The following is a 22,068-nucleotide window of genomic DNA, read 5'->3' on the forward strand; positions in this document are numbered from 1 at the left end:
CACCTGAAGATATACAGATTAACTGATTACATTTTTTGACATAGCAAGAGACCAGGATGAGTTGAGGATGAGTTACAAAGGACTAGAGAAGAATTGAATGGAAAACACCACAACATTAAACTTACATGCAAAATAAATAACAAAACCCAGGAACATTTTTAAGTGGAGATTCACTGAAAGTATAGCGGTGTTGCATCCATGCCGTAAGTTTAAGAGAGACAGTGATTATCCAGAGGAAAACATTCCACTTACCACCCAGCTCATCTGCTAACATGATCACCCAGAGGGGTGTTCTGTCACTGGCAAAGAGCATTAGACAGGAAAGATGTGCAGTGTCTGAATAGCAGAGTTCTGCATTTGGTAAAATATATCAAACTTCTTCTTTGCATACTTAGTCAACACCATGAGTTGAGTGATTTGCCCTTTCGAAATTAATGATCTGGTCAGAGACTTTTTTGCTGGTTCTAAATCCATGATGAAATTGAATACTGTGATGCCAGTTCATGTCTAAAGCATACATAAAAGGCATTAATAACTGAAGGATACATTGCAATGTATTTTTTCTTATATTTTTCATCTCATTCATCCTTCATTTTGTCCCTGGTATTTGCTCATTTGCAGTTGGATTTATCTTTGGATTTTCTGCTTGAGGTCCCACGAGGCTCTTTCTCCTTCTCGAATATTAGGCAAATCTTGGTGCTTAGCTCACCTACGTCCGAGTTAGTTTTCATTGTCAATCAAGAGCTGTGAGACCGCCAAAGATTTTTTTTTACCATTGTGCTTTTTTCTCTTAACTGGGAGACTGTTACGGTGACACTTGACACCATTTGCATGTATACTGAAGCGCAGCATGGCAGTGTGCACATTAGAGATGCACTTACCTATGGCAATTAAGAAGAATACTTAACAAACCTGCTCAGTTATCAGTCCTTAAGAGGAGGAAAGAAAAGATAACTATTTACAATAACAACTTATCCAAATAATTTGCTTTTCCTCTAACAGCTTTCACAACCCGAGGCTAAAGTATGTGCTATATTCCAAATCACGTTGCAAATTCTAAATCATTGAACAGCAAACAAATTATATTTTGGGGGTGAATATTAAAGAGATGAACGAAATATGTAGAAGAATTGAGAGTAATTGGGTAAAGTTAGAAAGTAGATTTAGCTAATTTTCTTATTGATTTATTTTTTACTGATTTTTTATTGACATTTTCCTTTTAAAAAATAAACCCAGTGTGATGGGTACAGCATGGTACAATCCATGCACGGGCCATATGTTCAGGAGAACAGAGGTGGCAAGGAACATTGCACTCGAGAGGTAGTTCACAGTAAACAAATAAGTCAAGTTGACAATAAAGGATGTCAAGGGGGTGAACAGTTTTTAACAAAAACTGAACTGTGTATAAAACCTAAGGAAAAAGAATCTGAAACATTGGCTGCACTCGTGCTAAGGTACTATAACACAAGTGTCACTGAGGCACCAGGGGGCGGGGTGGGGAGAGGAGAAATAAAACAGAATGGAGAAGAGAAGAAAGAGGGAGAGGGGCATCGTCAGCATATAGGGTTAAGAAGTGGGCGGGGTGCTCGCGATTCCCTCGCAGAACATGTCCAGAAATTGCATTTAGCTAATAAACAAGCATCTAAAAGGAGTATAAAAAGTCTGTTCACGACAGAACAAAAAATGAAAAAAGCAGTTGGCACAAAGTAGAGAATTAAATAAATTCACATTGAAACACTCAAATCTATTCACGCCTGATGAATAATTTGAAACGTTATTCCGCATCAGACTGATTTTCACGTGTGCTCAGATTTGAAGAATTACCTGATGCCAGTGGAATCAAGGTACACAAGTTTGAAACATGCCAGGGCCGAAAATGTACGAATGGTGTACATTTCCCTGATTACATAGCACTCACTGTAATGTGATTAAAAGGGAATATTTGAGCCATCCTTGAGCAGGAAAGCAAATCAGATACCCAACTCGTGAAACAGATCATTGCATCTACACAAATACATGGCTAAATGGCTTTGTGGATTGGATGATCTGTGAAAAACTGAGAGAAAAGCTAAAACCCTCAAAAATCAATATTAGAACTGGGAACTTGGGAAATCTTCTGTAGCAACACTCTTTCGACAGATACATCATATTATTAACCAGATTTGAAATGGAATATTTGAAGCGGTAAAACCCTAGTTGGAGGAGTTATTATTAATTATATTGTTACAACACACAATGTTCCGGATCAGGTTTTATTGAAGAAAGACTTGAAGTGTCTCATCCTCTCTTCTGGTTGCTGACAAAGGAAAAGGGAATTAAGAATTAAAAATTTAAAATTCATCTACAGCTGACTCGAGACAATCTCCAGTCATACCAAACAAATATATCAGAGTGTGGAAAACCGGACTGGACAGCTTTGGCTTGAGATACATTATGTGACACAGCTACGAAAGTGGTGATAACTTTAAAATCTGAATGGTAAAATAAATGAAGCAGTCTTCAGATGAAGAGCTAATAGCGAAATACATTAAAGACAAAATGCATATGTTGTTTTGAAAAAAAAAAAATCAATGAAAATAAAGAGATTAGTGTAACTGGACTGCCATGCAAAGAGTCCTCAATATTTCCTACATAGGATCACTAATCAAGAAGTACCATAGACCTGCCTCAACATACACCAATAATGAATGTGGTCTGGTCCCTAAGAAAACTGATCAAAACAACAACACTGACGTACATTTCCAGCTTCCTTGACTAAAACATCAAATACCCAAAACAAAATGGTTTCTGTTCTTCGTAGAGGCAGGGAATCTGCACTGACCTCATCACGTCTACGAGGTATTTCTGCTGCAACTGACACAGTTCACCTCCTCTCGCTACTAAACAGACTACAGGGATTGGTACTGGCATTACGGGAAGCACCCTTGACTGGATCTTCTCCTACCTCTCCAACAGATAAATCACCAAGGAAGGTGTACCTAAAGGATCAACCACTTCTCCACACCTCTTCAATGCCTGCTTTAGTCCGCTACTGCATTTTATTAAATACTTCAACCAGACGGTCTAAAAGTATGCCAATGACATTCAGATCACTGGAAATTCCAAGGAACTGACAACTCAAGACCCGAGGACTGTCTACAAGCACTTCACCAATGAATGTTGACTGATCACTGTTGGAGGTGGCACTAGCTGGTTGGCAAGGCCCCAAGCCAGGCAGAAACCGCCACTCCCATCAAGGGTAAGTGATAACACTCACTGTAGAAGATGTGCTCACCCTTCGGTAGCCAGGCACAGAGCAGTCAAGCTTATCACAGAGGCAAGGTGTAAAGAAAAGACAGCACTTCCCTGCCACAACTACGCAGCATGCACAAAGGAGGCTTCACACACAGTGTATGTATAAAAAGACTGTATTCAACACACCTATTGTCAACACAGTATGTTTATAATGTAACTTTGGTCCCATACCCCAAGTAGCAATAGAAGTCATGATATAAGGCCCAACTCTGTTAAACACTAACTACTGTATGTACATGTGAGGAAAACAGTACATTCTCTCCCCACATCCACCTAAGATGCCAAACCTCGTCAGAACAGGATCCACCCTAGAATTCCCCATAATCGATGTAACACATAAATTCAGGGTGCTACCCGGTTCCCAATGTTAGCAGCAAAATGTACATACAAGGTTTACAGCACTTTCACTAGCGAAACCCACGCTAGTTAGACGTAATGCCAACTGTAAGAATTCACTGAGAGGATAAACGTGACCAGCAGTACCACAGTACTGCCTCAGCATTGACACACACTCGCTCCCACTCTGCACCGTTGTGTGGTGCGACAGCTATCAGTCAGCACCAGTACTCATTCACTCCCCGGACCCTAATGTGGTGCCCTGGTATCCGGACTGTGGATGCCACTGTGTTTGCAAGCACACTGGGTCCCAAACCTCTCCTCACCTACCAGCCACCTTCGGCTATCCTGCCCCTCTACAAACCAAAGACTGCATCAACCTTTTTCTGGTTACTAGACCGCAGGCGGCTAAGTCACACTTCTCATGGGTCGGGGTCAATGTGGGGGAAAGGAAAGACAGCAGCCGGTAAATAATTCAAAAGGAGGCGTTCGGGCTCCACACACAAGGTTCATTCAAAGGTCTGCAAAACACAGGTAGAGAGTCATTGAGGCTGCCATTAGACACCAGGGCGCCCAGCCCAGCCAGACAGTTCAATGTTACCATATAGTTAACAATTTCAGCACCTCCGGAATGGAGAGGCGCCATTGTAGCTTGTTTACTCAAGTTGCCCTCAACACTTCAGTTGCTCACAAGTTATTAGGCCCGCACCTCCTGTGCCAAGAGATGCCACCTCTGGGGCACAAGGACTCAAGTGACAACAGACAGTTATGACCCAACCTGAAAAAGTGCTCAGTGCCGTACTGCCACAAAAAGAAGGCACAACATCACGGGTCCGATGATCTGAGCGGTCCTGACCGTACGTTCATTCACAAGCCAATTCAACAAGGTGGTACCTCCTCGGACAGAGACACCTGTCTGGTGCTCGATGACTTGAACTCCCACAAAGGATGTAAATCCCGCACCCCTCTGGGAGGCACAACGTCTAGCATGTGATGACTTGAGTTGCACTAGACCATCCGGTCACAGTCAGAACTTGGTTTTCTGTACCTCTCTGGAATGAGACACACTGTCTAAGACACGATGACTTGAAGTCACACCAGTCTTCCCGGTCACACACTTCAACGGAAGTTCAGCTGTCCCATATGAGGCCAAGTACAGCACAACTCAGATTGCACCCCCACCTCCGAGGGTTGGAAGCAATGAACAGGACATCGCACACAATAAGCATGCAGCCGAGGCTCATTCAAGAGAAATGTGACACACTCGAAAATAGCAGGCCCAGCGGCGTCCCGCACCTGGTGATCCTATTCACACCAACAAGACCTATCAGCGTTCAGTGAAGGGCCACTCACCTGAAGTGCAGGCAGTCCTTGGCAAGTTCTGCCCCAGGCGATTCCAGTCTCCAGACACAATATCTAGGCCACGCTAACGCCGCTGCTGCTAGGTGAAGTCCAGCATACGATGTAGACGCAGCAGAGGGCACCCCTCTCCAGATATTACCCGTCATCAATGTAATTTCCTCTCAGGAGGTCTTTGATGTCCCTGAGACCTCCTCAAAAACAGGGGGCAAGCTAACCTGCCCTTGTTGAGTTACCCATCAGGATGCTACACAGCAGCAAGTAAACAGCCCCAGGCCAGTCTCTAAGCAGGAAGGGGAGCGCTGATCCTCTCCTCAGACAGTTATCCTCCTGGGCACAACAGATTCCTCTGTCAGTGTACCCATGCAGTCCAGCAGCACTGGTCCTGTGTCTCCATAAAAGGTTATTCTCCCTTGCAGAGGTTGAGTACCTTGGGGTGGTTCAAAGGAGAACCCTTTGAACAACAGATATTTCCCCTACATTTCCCCCCCTCTGCCCTGAGGCTCTGGAATGCAGATCTTTATCTTTAGTGAGGCCATGCCCTGGCTCACAGAGGCCAAGTTTCAAAAACCTCTTTCCCCAACCTATCTATCTAGGTCCCAAATATCAGCAATCTGTCATTCTGGATGCCCATGTTTTATAGCAGTCGACTGGGAAATCAACAGATATGCTCTACGCCCATGACCCATGGAATGAAGCCCAATTTCCAAGACATCAGAACCACTTCCGAACATAGAAATGCCCACTTTCTAGAAGTGGCATTAATGAACATTAATGAAAACCACTTATACCATCAGTAGGGGGAGTTTGTCATTTTGAATCCAGCGATGCTAAACATCACGAGGCTGCTCCCCTGCAACCCACTATTGCAGCCAGACTTAATAAGACTCATTCTCACATGTTACCTTATGGCAGAGCAGCTCTCATAGGTAGTGCGAACACGCATGGGTATTCCGCACTCCCTGGGGCACATATGCCCTAGGGCACTACCATGCTTGCCAGGGCATGTGAAACACTTTCTTTAAAGTCACCACAAAGGAGCAAGTGCACTAATACTAGCCTGGTCTATCAGGCTCAGTTCCTACATTAGAAAACATGTGCACAAATGTGCACACCCTGGCAATTAATGCCAGCTCCAGGACCTCCTTAGGAAAACCACCCGGGTGCAAGTTGTACACACAGTCGAGGAATACCACTCTTCACTTACACATGCAACATCCGTTTGCAAGTATGCACACACTGGCAAGTTGTGCCATTCTCATTTAAGCATATGACGACCTGCTGCAAGTAGGGACCTAGAGGCCAGCTATGCCAACCTTCCCATATATATGAAGTCCCAAGTGCACATGGGCACGGAGAGGCCCCTGGGCGTGGCTCACTATATGATCCAGAACCGCTCCACAAGGGTGCACCTGTTATCAAGCTGTGCCAGGTGCAACATACATGAAATCCCCCATCTATAAGTGTGCACCCACTGGTCTTGTATGTCAGGCTCAGTACCTCTGAAGGTCCCATGGTCTCTGTGCATCTCCACACACGTTAGTCAGCGCCACCTCACCTCCAGGGGAGGAAATGTGCACACACTTTCACCCTGCCCATACAAGGGAGCAGTGCCCAAGGCCAATAGAGGAGGACTGGCCCACCCTTCTCAATGCGGTTGCCCCCACCTCTTTGGGAAGGCAACATTCACATGGAGGTGCTTCCATGCCCGGACAGGGTACAACTTTGTATGCCCCCTGCCCTCTGCCTACCACCAGCCCTGCCATCTGGGACCACTGAGGAAGGCATAGACAGATCAGGGTTGTCCCCAGCATAGGGACTGCCACCCTGAGAGCAGGTGCACTAGGACATGGTAAACAGGGATCTTCGAAAAAAAGTGGTGCAAAGAACAGACATTGGACAACAACACAGCCTTCTAAAACGCCATCTGCATACACCACCAACTCATCCGACCCGCCAAAAGAACTGCCTTCAAAGAACACAGACAACAACGCACACAGCTACAAGGAGTTCTTCAACATTGTGAAGTAACTCTCCAACCCCGGCTCCAATACTGACATCCCGCCATCACAAGACCTCTGCAACTCACTAGCCACCTTCTTCTACTGCAAGATCGAAGACATCCATGACAGCTTTAATACCCAGACCCCACTCCCCTGTCAACCACTGACACCACAGACTCACCGCTCCCCAGCCACACCAGCCTCTTGCTCTCCTGGACCCACGTCAACGACGACAGCACCATCAAAGTCATGAACACCATCCACTCCGGCTCACCATCCAATCCCTGCCCTCACCACATCTTCTCCGAAGTGAGCTCCATCATCGCACCCTAACTCTGGAAGATCATCAACAGTTCCTTCGAGACCGCCACCTTCCCGGCGAGCTTGAAACATGCAGAGATCAACACCCTCCTCAAGAAACCCAAGGCAGACCCAAAGGACCTCAAGAACTTCCGGCCCATCTCCCTGCTCCCCTACCCAGAAAAAGTCATAGAGAAAATTGTCAACAAACAGCTGACCCGCTTTGTCGAAGAGAACAACACTCTGGACCCGTCCCAATCCGGATTCTGCAGCAACCACAGCACCGAAACCGCCCTCATTGCCGCCACCAACGATATCAGGACCATACTTAACAATGGCAAAACCGCAGCCCTCATCCTCATGGCCCTGTCGGCCACATTCAACACTGTCTGCCACCACACCCTATGCACAGGCCTCAAGGACGCAGGGATCCCCGACAGAGCCCTGGACTGGATCACCTCCTTCCTCACTGGCAGAACCCAGAGTCCGCCTCCCTGCATTCCGCTCTGAAACCACCAAAATCATCTGCAGCATACTCCAGGGATCGTCCTTCAGCCAGACCATCTTAACATCTACATGGCTCCGCTCGCAAACATCGTCCGATCTCACAACCGCAACATCTTCTCATACGCCGATGACACCCTGCTGATCTTCTCCCTCACCAAGGACCCTGGCACCGCCAAAACCAACCTCCACGAAGGAATGAAGGCCATCGCCAAATGGATGAAGAACAGCTGCCTGAAACTGAATTCTGACAAAACTGAGGTCCTCTTCCCCTGCTACACCCCCTCCGCCTGGGACGACTCCTGGTGGCCTGCCACACCTGGAACCACACCGACACCCACCGACCACGCACGCAACCTGGGATTCATCCTGGGCTCATCGCGATCAGTGACCCAGCAAGTCAACGCCGTCTCTTCCTCCTGCTTCAACACCCTCCGCATACTTCGGAAGATCTACAATTTGATCCCCAGTGAAACCAGAAGGACGGTCACCCAAGCCCTTGTAAGCAGTAGACTGGACTACAGTAATGACCTCTACGCAAGAACCACAGCCAAGTTCCAGAAAAGACTGCAGCGCATACAGAACGCCTCATCCTGGACATCCACAGCCACATCGCAGCCCACCTGAGGGACCTGCACTGGCTCCCCGTCAACAAGAGAATCACGTTCAAACTCCTCACCCATGCTCACAAGGCACTGCACAACACCGGACCAGAATACCTCAATAGACGACTCACTTTCTACACCCCGACCCGACAGCTACGCTCCACTGACCTTGGCCTCGCCACCGTCCCACACATCTACAGAACGACCGTTGGTGGCAGATTGATTCGAGGGGGTGGCACGCCCAGTGCACGTCCCCCTAGCAGCCAGGGCCGTACCCGCCCCAGGTTTGTGGTATACCTGTTTCACAGGGTCCTCCTGGGTACAGCATCTCAACTATGTCCCTACCCACCCTTTCCTATCATGGGTAGGATGGGCATGCCCACTTTCCCACTGCCAGACAGTGGGGAAGTGCCCAGAGACCTAAGGTCACGCACAGAGAGTCAGCAAAGATTGGGAGAAAAAAGGTCAAATTTTCAGGAAAATTCCCTCAGCAGAGCCATGTCCAACAATCACCTTAAGCTTAATGTGTCAAAAACAGAGATCCTGACATGCAGAGATTGGCAGAATTAGCAACCTCGACAACCAGGCCAAAGGAACCAGAAATTTAGCCAACGAAGTCAAAAGAAGTGAAAAACAGAGTGCTCAAGGTCTTCAACGTATCCTATGGTCCCAAAAGAAAATTTATATAAAGCACCTTCTTCACCATGCATACTATATGATGAATGTCGCCTGCATCTAAGATTCTTGCAGAAGAATAGCAGTCTCTCATTCTGTCACATCTTGACTATGCAAATGGAATCCGCATGGGGGTTATGCTGTCCCTCTTGAAAGAGTTACAAAGAAGCCAGAACATTGTGGCAAGACACCTTTCACATATCTATCCACTTGACCATTTCTTACTGGCAAGAAATTCACTGGCTTACTGGACACTTAACTTTTAAGGCCATCTCTATCTATAGCAAAGATCCTGCCTTCATCCAATCAAAGTTCAAGTGATATTTACAAAAACCCTGCGCCAGAGACTAGTATCTGAGCTACTTCTGATTTCGCAGAGAAATGCAACAGTCGAACGTCCTTCACCATAGAATCAATAAATCTCTAGATATCTATTCCAGCAAAGTAAAAAAAATAAAACATCAAAGATCAACTGGAATTCATGAAGGAAGAGAAGATGTTGATTTTTCAGAGATTACTATACAACAACTAAAGGTAACTACCGCCTACGACTAGGATAAATACACCATGGTTGAGCCTGCTGCTCCTTAGTGTTCTTTGCGGAGCATATACTATGTCTGGTTGTAAAATGACTGCTCCTCTGGTGGTCATAGGGGAATCCCTCAGTACACATAAGGTGACTACTCTGGTAGGCTTGTACAACATCCATCCCAATGGGATAATCCCTGCAGCTCCTAGTAGGATACTTAGGTATATACTAAGTGTAGAGAATAACCATCTTTTGTGTGGTGCTTGCCAAGATTTTTGCCCTATCTGTTTTTGTTGGCTGAAGAGCTCTGTGCTCTTTACCCCTACTAACCAGTAGCAAAATGCCTGCACTCCCTCTTTAAACATGGTTGAAATGGCATAACCCTAATTGGTATGTTTAACTTATCTACAGATCGCTAGTATGTGGTACAAAGTGTACCCAGGGCCGGACCTGAAGTTAAATGCAACTAGTGGACTACAGCACCTATTATGCCACCCAATACATAGCACTGCAAACATGGCTTCAGGCCTACCACTGTAACCTGACTAAAGCAGTTTTTAAAATGCAATACGACCCTGTCAAAAGAAACCATTTTGGCAAGTCTAAATCTTCCTTTTAAATATTGATACCTCATCCCTAAGCAAGCCCTGTAGCACTAAGTCAGAGTGCATGGTATTTAAAAGTAGAACATGCAGAAAGTTCATGTTAAACACGTCCTTAAAGTTACTAGCATCTAAAAACTATTTTCAATGTAGCAAGGCTGGCTGCTCGATAAAGAAATACTGAAATGCAATACTAAATTAAATAATGCTATATTTGGAAAGGAAACAGCTACAGATTTCATTCTTGGACTCCTTATCATATTCATGAAAAGCTAAATTCACTGGTTAATATTAAGGAAAAGGTACCTTTGAAAAGTTACTTTTTCCCTGCATGAAGCCTCTGAAGGCTAATTTTCATTAGCCTCCAGCTGCAGCCCTAGGTGTGCTCATCCCTGAATCAGGTGTGAAAACTGTTCCCAGAGCAGAGACAAAAGGCTTAGGTGTAGGGGGAAGTCTTTTGGTTTCTCTGACAGGATAACCATATGGGCAGGCCCCAGGAATGTATTTACCTTCAAACTGACCTCCTGTGTCACAGGCAGATGTTAGATGACACCTGCATAGGCCCCTTCTTAGTTCACTGGCCACACCCCTCAGGTGGGCACACAGGTTCTGCACAAGGTGAGAAGGGTTTCACCATCGTAGATTTAGGCAACGAAGGACACTGTGGGGTTGTTTACAGTAGGGTACACAGGAAATGGTACAAAAGTGGGTAGGGTAACCCCTCAGAACTTTTACTCAATTGGTTAGTGGACAACCAGGTACAACCCTCATCCACCAGCTGATGCCAGGCATAAATGTGATACTCCCAGTACCTTACTAAGATCACCACTGGATCTAAGGAAGATTAGAAGGGACTACCCCTACTGTCAGAGACTTGAGAAGATCCCTGAAGGACTGATTAGACGTGTTCTCTCGTGTACCCAGGACAAAGAATTGGACTCCAGGGGTCATAATGCTGACCTCCTGTTTAAGCTACAGAGACACTGCAAACTATAAGAGGCCTTTTCCCTGCAGGTACCCAGCTAACCAGTTGCAACTGAACCGGTGCTTTCTGTTGGCCTCTGCTGAAGTGAGTCTTATTCCCCCTAAGTGCTCTTCCTTTGCACCTGGAACCACCTTGTCTGGCTAGACTTATTCTACCACCCATGAAAGCAAAGAACTTGGAAACTTTGTGGCTCCAAAGACCTCTGGAGCACCTGGACAAACCTGCCAAGCGGATCCAACCAAGGTGCACTGCTGATAAACTAGAGATTTGGGTTTCTCCCATTCAGAGCTTTTCTTCAGCAGTAGATCCGATTCACCGGGATCTCAAGGAGATGTTATTAGGCCTTGTGGAGCCCTCTTCAGCTACAACCTGCAGCCTTGCCGTGCTGGAAAAAGCAGTGCTACAAAAAAGTGACTAAGTGCAAACAAAGAAATCTTGACCTGGTGAAGGTGCTAAAAGTATGCACCCATTGAGGGACCTTTATTTGGTGTGAAATTCAAATTTCTTCTGCTCTAAGATTTCCCGCTAAAAACCAACAGCTTCACTGGGACCTCGCTATCAACCTTGTGAAGCACTTCTTAGCTACAACCAACTGCTTTGCCCCACTGAAGATTTTGGACTTCCATTTTTTAGACTAAGCCCCAAGGTAACACTTTAAGACCTGTGTTCCATCGAGGTGGTCATCAAATCATGCCTAGGTCCTGGTCTACTGCAATCAGTTGACTTCGGTTTGCGCTTAAAGCTATTTGGTGCTACTTTTATTTTAAACCTTAAAAAATTGTAACTCCAGTTTCCCTTACTGGATGTTTGTAATTTTCGTGTCATTTCATTTATTACAATTTACTAAATTTTTCTAAATTGATCTGGATTTTTTTGGGGGGATGGGAGATTTTTCTGGTGTTATGATTCAACTTCATTACTATTTTGGTACTGCATAAGTAATTTATATAGTCTCTAAATTAAGACTGTCTGCTCTGTGTCCTAATTAGCAGGGTGTTAAGCTCAGATTAATCTAGTGACATTAGTGGTTCACCTTGACAGGGATTGTGTCTGGTGCTTACGGTGGGTAGTCCCCTCCTTAATTAAAAACCCAATTTCTTACTATATGGATGTGTATTATAGGTGCTTCTCTGCTACTCAAGGGTGAACTCTTCAGGCACGTACTGTGGCTGAATCTTTCATGTTTCTGGGAGGACCCCATATAGCATATACTGTGGCTGGTGGTCTACAGTTGCACCCTGTCTCCCGGGGGCAGACGGACTCCTCAGAGCATATCTACTACCCAGATGTATAACTACCCAGTCTTATGTATTACTCCCCCAGCACCGCTGCTTCCAGGTGTAGCTCTAAAGACTTCTTAATAGTAACAGCTTTCTGAGCAGTTTCCTAAACTCCATATTAAACGTTGGAACTGTGCATAAGGGGGTCAGTGCATGCAATCCATCACCTTGACACCCCTGGTGAAACATTAAGGTTTGCCCAGTCATCATGGATGCAGGGTGGGGGCCATATGATACAGGGTCTGGTAACTTCCCACTGGCTATTTTAAGGTTTGGTAAATCATCATTCATGTGTTCTGGTTTAAGACCTGGCCTGAGCATAAGTTACAAGGGGTCATATATAATAACCAGATTTATAACTAGCCAGTCCCCTATTGCTTCTTGGTGTAGCTCTCAAGACTTCTTAATACTAGCCGCTTTCTGAGCAGTGTCCTATACTCCATATTAAACACGAGATAAACTGTTTAATGTAGACTGCTACAAAAATGGTAGATATCAACATGCGTAACAGTGTCTAGTCTCCCACATTTTCTCCTACTTCAGTGCATATGTTCAGCTACACAATCCTCCCGCATAATTTGCGAGGTCTGCCATACACAACCAAAACATTTTCCAAATATAGTGCATTACACTCACACACCGTTTGTTGTTCCAAACACCAGCAATCAATGCGTAAGCACCAAATCTGACTTTTGTTTTTTTGCTGTAATACATACCAAACGCACTGAGCAAATAGGGCTGTGGTCCTCACACCAACTCGAAATACTACTCATTGATGTCTCATTACAGAAGCATATTATTATGACCAAAGGGCTTCCACGAAGTAGCATGCTTACTGTCCAGAAATACTGTTCAACACCATGTCCATGTTATAAAGCATTCTATAAATGCAACTATCACACAATTTAATGGAAAAACAACAATCCCAGATCTTAAAATGCAATTCAGTAATTGCGATAATAATTTGTTTTCCATACTACTTATGATTATGAACCTGGCTTCCACACAACACATCAAACTGTGGTACAACCTAGAATGCTGTGTCCCCATGTGGAGTTTGGTGTCAGGTCACACATTTATTTGTCAACATTCTGACTGGATCATTCATTCCCTGGCCTTTTGCACAATCTTGCAGTTATTTCATATGACACTCTCACTGTAATGGACTGGCTCCTGTTGCAGTAACCCCACCCCCCCCCTCACACACACACTTTTTGCCTGGTTTCTGAATGCAACTTGGACTGGAGTGCACTGAGATCCTGCTAACCAGGTTCCCAGTGCCAGTGTTCTTTCCCTAAAACAAGGTAAAAGTAATCGGATACACCTTTAGCTACCACTATAAGTCCCTAGTAAAAGGTACTTAGGTACCCAGGGTATATGGGGTACTATGTGTATGCCCCTGAGGAAAGCAGCACCGATTGTGCCACCCTCAAGGGCTATGCATCCAGAAGAACCCAGCACTGCCATAGCAGGCTGAGTGTCCTGGTGCAAACCTAAAATACAAACTCAACATGGCACCCTCTCTGTTTGCCTGTCCACCCTACACTGCATATGTTATGGGTAAGTCACCCTTCTAGCATGCCTTCCAGCCCTAGGGCAGGGTGCACCATACCATATGTGAGGGCATAATTGCATGAGCAATATGCCCCCACTGTGTCCCTGCCAAACATGGGACATAGTGAGTGAAAAGAACAGCCATTTTAATATATGTGCTGGACACTGGTCAATACGAGTTTCCCAGCTACATAATGGCTACTCTAAACCCTGGGTTGTTTGGTATCAAGCAACTCAGAATAATAAATCCAAACTGGTACCAGTACTGGATATATTATAAAAAGCACCCAGGGGTCACTATCCTGGAATGGTTTCTGACTGGTTCCATCCAGCCTGCTGTCTCCAGACAGCCAATCCACAAACCTTGGGGGAGAGCCCTGCCTCTGGTTTGTGAAACATAACCCTTTCTGGATAGAGGAGCCAACTCCCCCTCCCTCAGGAATTTGCAGTGCCCTGGCAGTGAGCTTCAAAGGGCTACCGCCCTTGAAGCTCGACCCCCAGGCCTGCTGCTAGCAGCAAATTGCCTCCCCCTTTGCAAACCCCCACTCTTGGAGGGAGCAGAGGAGGGAAACCACACAAAGGGTAGGAGGAGTGGCCTCGCCTAACCTGCACCACCATTAAGGGGCTTGCAGGCAAAGTGGACCCTTCATTTAATTTTTCTCCATCTTGGAATGGAGGAAAATAGCCAATCAGGTTTAGGGAAGTGACCCTTCCCACAGAAAGTGGTCACTATATTGGGTGTAGCCACCCAAGGGTAAGTGTCCCATTGGACACTACCAGGTCCTCCCTAAAACGCCCACTAAATTCAGTATTTAGTGGGATCCCCTAGACCAAGACTTTAGATTTGAAAAGGACTCAAAGAAGATTCCAAGAAGACAAGAAAACCAGCACCAGAGAAACTGCCAAGACGAGAACAGAGGACCTGCTGCACCAGAAGAGGTGCCAAGACCCCTGCCTGCTGCATCGGAGTCCCGACAATCGCGACAGCGGAGGAGCTGAACACTGGACCGACCCCAGGAAACCCAGGGGACCTCCAGGCTTCAAGGATCACCCCAGATCTCCCTCCTGAGTGGAGGCAACACTCAAGAAAAGCAAGTAAACTGTAAAAGACCAAGAAACCAGTGACGGACACTTCACTGAATCACCAATATCTCCGCGACCGGAAGTCACAGCTGGACCCAACGACACAGAGACGACAGTCAGGAAGTGCCCTCCAACTGTACCAAGTTTCGTGGCACTGCGACCCCTGGTGGTCGAGATAGAGCAATAATCTGGGTCCTGGTCAGCTGACGTCGGACCAGGAGAAAACCAACTCCCCCAGAGCTAACAAAGGATCAGGAGGAAGCCCGAGTCGAGGGACGTCAGGAACACCCTGGACCTCCGACCAGAGGGCCCATGTTGTTCTGCAAGTGACCCCCAAAGAGACTTACCTCCAGCTCCAGAGGACTCCGTTGCGCACAGCATCCAAGACCTCCAAAGCGCCCTGAACCTGGCCGCCCTGTGCCTTACATCACAGTTTCTGCTGTGTGCCCCAGGTCTCCAAGCGCTTGTGACCTCAGCAGCCAAAGGGGACCCCCAGGCACCACTTTGAATTTGCAAACCAACCCCTATTCCAAGTGGCCCATTCGGGTGGCTCCATGCCTGTACCAAGAACTTTGCCAACGCTGCTCCCGCAGAAACCAGGAGCTGCCCGAAGCTCTCCAGCTGGCACAAGTTGCCCACCGACCTCTGCAATCATCCTGCAACAAAGAGACTGGTAACTCAACCGTACAATTTTTAATGCATTTTTAAACGTGACTGCCTATGGATTCCAATGGTGCGTAATTGCGCACAGAAAGACTAGCTTTGCTAAAACTTTAAAACGTCATAACAAGAAAAGTACTTAACCTATTCTAAAGATTTTGGTCTTAAAAATTATATAAAATCTGGTCTTGAGTTATTCATGGAGTGTGTGTGGTGCATGATTGGATTTGAGAGTACAGCAAATTCTTAGCACATCTCCTGGATTAGCCTAACTGCTCAGCAAGCTACCTTAAAAATTAGAGAATTAGGTGGTCTGATTTTTACCCCTGAAAACTAACATGTGGTTGTTTGGACCCTCTGCATAGTGTACTTGGCTTTTGTACACTACATAGAGGGCCAGCCTCCAACACTCACATTCCCATTAGGAGAGACATCCAGGCTTTCACAGTACTACTGAAGCAAATGTTTATCTAAATTGGGGTCTAAACATTGAACTCTATCAGATTTTGCTGGGCTTATGCTCCTCACCATAATAATTCATGTTAGCTTTCCACCAAGGGCAGATATTTTTATTACCCCTCAAATCCATAATTTAGTCATTTAAGAACACTGGATATGGGAGATGGGCATACAGCACATCTTTATTGTCATAGGTGTGGCCAAGCAGTCATACACCTGGCATTCCTTCGTACTGTATATCCTTATTGCAGCCCAAAGGTTGATATGCCGGAGTTTGCTCAAAATAGGCAGGTGTGTTGAACATAAAGGACACCCCTTCTGTACATTTAAGCATTGTGTGGATCCAGTTCAAACACACAACATCCTAAGCTGCAAACTGGCCAAATGCAGTGGAGGGCGCATTGAAAGAAGGAGTGATTTATATTAGGAAAAACAGAAAACTGCTATCGGTCAGTTCTATAATGGTCTTAAATGACAACACGCCGTTATGGGGCGAAATACACACATGGCAGCTATTCTCCACAATTACACACACGAGCACTAGAAAACTTAATGTCATGTTTGTACGTGGAAGTTAAGGGTGCCAAGAAAGGTGATTGTGGTTAACAGGGTTGTTTTTTATGCCATCTTCCCTACAGGGTGCAGTTAAAAAGGACAGCATCCCAGGGACAATGAGTTGCCACCAACTGGTAGCTGTGTCATGGCCTCAATATAGGGACAGAAGAGTACCAAGTCAAGAGGTCTGGTGTTGACTGTCAGCCTTTTGACTTTGGATAATCTTGCTTTTTCTGTCACAGGTTGTGCAAAACGGTATTGTTAGGGGAGCTGCAGGGCCCTCAAATCTAAGAAGCATTGAGTAAGGGGAAAAAAATATTTTGGGTCCGAAAAGGTACACATTATCATAGTAGTCCCTGACACTAAAGAGAACTTCTTTGTGTGGATATGCTCTGTGTGAAAGCGAAACATGTTGTAACTCACACTGAAGTCATAATACGACTTAAGTGGGCTGTGTTTGGAAGAAAAATGTGAATGAACAACAACAGACTTATGAATGAAGTGTAGCTGAAAACACCCATAAGTTACTATGTTATGCACATAATTTTAGTTAAATTAAAAAGGTCCTAGTATAGTAGAGCTGAGTATCGTAGAGGGGCATGGATCAGAGTGACACAGAATGGAATGGGTGGAGTGTCACAGAGTGCCATGGAGTGGCATGTAGTTGAGAGGAGTGTCACGGAATATCACAGAATTGAGCAGATTTTTGCAGAGTGGAGAAGCATAAGTCGGAGTAGAGTGTTGTGGAGTAGAGTGACATACAGTGGAGTAGCGCAGAATGGAATGGCACCAAGTGCAGTGGAGTGTTAGAGTCAGAGTCAAATGTTGCACTGTGGCGTGGAGTAGAATGTCATAGAGTGGCATGTCAGAGTGGAGTGACGTAGAGAGAAGCGGCATACAATAGAGAAAAGTGGCATAAAGTGGAAATGCGAAGAGTGGAGTAAAGTGGCGTGGAGTGGTGTAAAGCGGAGTAACGTGTCCAGTGGCATGGCACAGAGGAGGTTAAGTGGTATGGAGTAGCATAGAGTGGAGTGGCATAACGTGCAGTGCAGTGCAGTGGAGTGGTGTAGAGTGATGTAGAAAGGAGTGGCAGAGTGAAGTAGAGAGGAGTGGAGCAGAGTGGCTTGGCAAAGAGTGGAATGGCGTAGAATGGAGTAGTGTTGTACAGTGGAGTGGAGCAGAGTAAAGTGGGCAAAGCAGTGTGGAGTGGCATAAAATAAGGTAGAGTGGAGTGGTGTAGGAGAAGTGGTGTGGACTGGTGTAAAGTAGTGTCGTAGAGTGGAGTGGCTTAGTGTGTTGTGGAGTGGTGTAGAGTGGAGTGTCATGAAGTGTCAGAGTTAAGTGGTTGTACAGTGGAGTGAAGTGGAGGGTTGTGGAGTGAAGGGCCACAGGGTGGCATAAGGTGGGGTATAGTGTCAGAGTAGAGTGGACTGGAGGGCCATAAAGTGGAGGGCATAGGGTAGCGTAGAGTGGGGGAGAGCAGTAGAGTGACATACAGTAATGTGCCATGGAGTGGCTTGGAGTGAAGTAGAGTGGCGTAGGATAAAGTGTCATATAGTGGAGTAGAGTGTTGTAGAGCATTGAGTGTCATGGCACAGAGTAGAGTGGCATGGTTTAGAGTGCATTAGAGTGGAGCATGCACAGTGTGGTAGCACGCTGCAATTACAGACAATTATTTTCAACGGAAATTAACCTTCAAATTTGCACAGACATACAATTTAACTGCTATAAATAAAAAAGTGCACAAAGGAGAATGTGTGGAAATCGGCATCACCTAGTGTATTGATTTGTTTTGACTGTGTTAAAATATTTGTTTCCACCATTCTTCATAATCACAAAAATGTGCTTCATTTGCACTTTCCTAATTAAGATATATTCTGAAATATTTGTACAATTAATTTACTGCCATTTACATTTTGTTGTGTGCTACAAAAAAATAACACACAATAGTGTTTCCCGGCAAGACTGTAACATAAATTCTCTCACTTTGCAGAGTAAGAAAAGTAAACAACAACCTCCCTTAGAAGACAGCTTGGCATCTGACCTCTCTGTCTTTGAACGCACAGCAAATGTGACAAGATTAAAACACCACTTAAGGCCTGTTTTTTGCTCGTTCACTTCTGAACTGCAGCATGGTTATTTTGGGGGGTGGTTCAGCATTCACCCACTCCCCTACTTCCAGTGGCTAAAGCACTGGCCTGAAATTGAGGAAGAAGATTGTTTAAATGACGCTATTAGTAAACAGCACTGACCAAAATAAAAAAGCTCGGAAACAGAACAATGTTCCTAACACACATTCAAGATTAGAGGCAAAGATGGGTAGAATCAGTCAAGCAGAAAGAAAAAAGGCAGGGAACTCCTTTCCGTTGTATAGCTTACAAAAAAAAAAAAGAGTTCCTAGAAAGCAAGAGCCGGTGGAGAAATGCAAAGAGCCAGTCATAGAGGTGGTAATTAGGCTATGTTCCACGAGAAGGACCAAGACATGCTGGACAGTCTAAAATAAATAAGGTCAGCAAACAGAAAGCAAGCAAATGTGAGTTACAGAACACAAAGCCAATGGTAAGTAATGGGTGAAATGCCTTCCTTGGGAAGCTTTAAGCATGCCCCTAATATGTTGTTGCAACCAGACACTTGTGTTGTCCAAGAGGCCTGGATCTAAAAAGCAGCTCCAAAAGGAAGTTACAGCATCATTGGGAGGCAACAAAAACATTGGCACTGGTCAACACTACCTTTTCTGTAAAAGTGCACTTTGTGAAAGAGCAAAATGCAGTCACTTAATGTGAAGTTAGCCATTAGCTGATGTAGGCTGACTCGCCGCTCCTTCCAGTGTGCTTTAAGTGCAAGCAAAATGTGAACGACACAACAACAGAGTGAAGAGAGCTGGCTAAAAGTCTCTTTAAGCAAGTAAGGTCATGGTTAACGTCAGAGCTAAAACGGAGTAAACATTCAGCGTTTTGCAGCAGAGCACCCATTCCTCTCGGTAACAGCCCAGCACTTTCCAGTTGGAGCACATCAAAAACCACATGCAGCACAAGCTGAAGGACTCGTGACACTGGTAGATTTCACAAGAAACCTTACAAGGTCGACAATAAATGAGAAAATTAGGAGCAAGTTTGCACGACGATACTGCAAAAGGAAACCGTATACCACTTTGGAAAGGAATATGCTTACATTAGTTATCCCTTCCTCATAAAACTTTTGGTTCAGTCCATACACCACCTTTGTAACTTTTCTATGAACTGAAGTAATGGGCCTGGTTTAAAGGAAAATGTGATTACTGTCTAAGATTTACAAGAGTCATCTTATAGTATAGCCACTATGTTTTGTGCATGAAGAATTATGGAGGTCATATTTGCGATGATCGTGAACAAATGTTAACAAATAGATCAGAAAAGGCCTAATTTAAACTCTAAATTTCTCCAGAGACGTATTTTTGTAACCTGGGCCTGGTCTCCAGATCTGCAAACTATACTCCAGCTCACACTTTCTCGATAGGCTTTACAGATGTCCAGGTTTAGGCTAAGCGTTAAGATGGACATACATGCCAACATTTTAAAGCCGGTAAGTGGGAGATAAAAAAAAATGTAGAGAAAATGTATTTTCTCCATTGGCATATTGAAGCAGAGACAATCTGCCTGAATCGGGTATATTGGTATGTATGGTGCCAGATAATAAAATAAAAAAAATCATATTTGGCACGGTAATAACATAGTGCAAACAAAATGCCTAAAATAAAATGTTGAAGTCTGTCGCATGCGGTAGTCTCCCCCATTAGGAATTAAGGATAAAGCTTTAACCTTTGATGTCAGAGGTGAATCTTGGAGTGGGAGATCGAAGCACGCTTGATATGCATATACCTTTTATTGCTAAAAGTTTTACTAAATTCTCAATTGGGTTTGTGCATACAGTAATCGGGAGGCGGGACACTAGCCTTAAAATCGGTAGTCTCCCGCCTGAATCGGATGGGTTGGCATGTATAGAAGAGTGCTAGACATGCCATAAAGTATATTAGTGTTTAGCGAAACTTTAGCTTAGGTTTGGGGAAAAAAAGACTTGTTTGTTCTGGTCTCCAGAAATCTTCAAGTCTAAGCTTAAAGAAAAGGCGGTAGTTATTGCACTAAAATGCACAAATGATATAATTAGGTATATCGTAGGTTTTCCTTTAAATTAGCAGGTTTAAGGTTTTCTGTCTAGTTGCAGTCAACTCATGTGTCAACTGAAAAACCACTATCAAGTTCAACCTTGATTTTCCATAATGAGGTGTGCATCTGCTGCTCTTCTATAATACTGATTTTGACCAAAGAATAACAAAAATATATATTAGATTTGGCCTGCAGTTCAATAAGAAACAACCTTCTTTGCAGCTTTAATAATTCGGGATCTATAAAAACTACTTATGGCAATAGCGTCCCTATTTTCTAACAAGAGCACCATGCATGCTGCAATCTTCACTGTCTTTTTTATACTGCTCATACATTACAAAAGTCTTAGAAATTGACGTGTTGGTACTTCCATCGACAATAACATTATTTGTAATCGCTTGCAGAGCGACAAATACTCAAGCTTCCTAAGTCCACACGCATGAGGGACCGATCTATTCAATATTTTCCTTTGCATTCTGGGAACTGTAGTCACGATTTTTTAAAGAGAAAGACGGCAACAAGTTTAGCAAAGAAAATAAATTGGATTGTCTGCTCAATTCAGGGAACCCAGAAAGTTGCATTGTGACGTGCGCTAAACTAACAAACGAAGCAAGTAGGAAGTAAAACTGCACGAGACCTTCGATCAGTTACAGCAGTACACTGTAAACTCACTCTACCTTTTTCTCACTGTTGTACTTCTGTTGTGACCCAGAAAACGCCCTGATACCGTGCCTGCTTATGTTCTTGGTGAAAACAGTCCTTAACGGTAGCAGCATCATTTTTTTCGGTGTGTACGAACACACAAGCACTCGTTTTCACTGTTCGTGCCCTTCACCACGTGTAGTACTCTACCGTGGTGCAAAGGGTACGGCAGACTGTCAATTCCGAGGAGATAGGCAAGGAAGGTGAGAATGTAACATTGTACTTTATTGGTCACTAACGCTAGCTTTTGATTGGACACAGTGTATTGCGTTCTCATTGGAGAACGTCATGTTCAGTGCAATCGTGCCTAGTTTTCGATGACTGAAACGGAAGTAGCAAAATATGACATATTCTTGTAATAGACAGCTACCCTTTCAGTCATCCCCACTGAAATCGGATATATATATTTTTTAACTCTGCTTTTACGCCGCATTTCGTTTG

At 44.8% G+C, this 22,068-nt stretch overlaps 1 protein-coding gene across 1 annotated transcript in view; it reads right to left on the reverse strand.

Moving 5' to 3' along the window:
* LAP3 (leucine aminopeptidase 3) overlaps positions 1-21,831 on the reverse strand; it is a 159,468-nt gene extending 137,637 nt beyond the window's left edge. Inside the window, exon 1 of the mRNA XM_069202263.1 lies at positions 21,603-21,831. Coding sequence (XP_069058364.1) covers positions 21,603-21,704 — 102 coding nt within the window. The 5' untranslated portion in view covers positions 21,705-21,831. The remainder of the gene's footprint in view (positions 1-21,602) is intronic.
* Positions 21,832-22,068: the final 237 nt, after the last annotated feature.

The sequence above is a fragment of the Pleurodeles waltl genome, chromosome 1_2, assembly GCF_031143425.1.
Source record: "Pleurodeles waltl isolate 20211129_DDA chromosome 1_2, aPleWal1.hap1.20221129, whole genome shotgun sequence".
NCBI lineage: Eukaryota > Metazoa > Chordata > Amphibia > Caudata > Salamandridae > Pleurodeles > Pleurodeles waltl.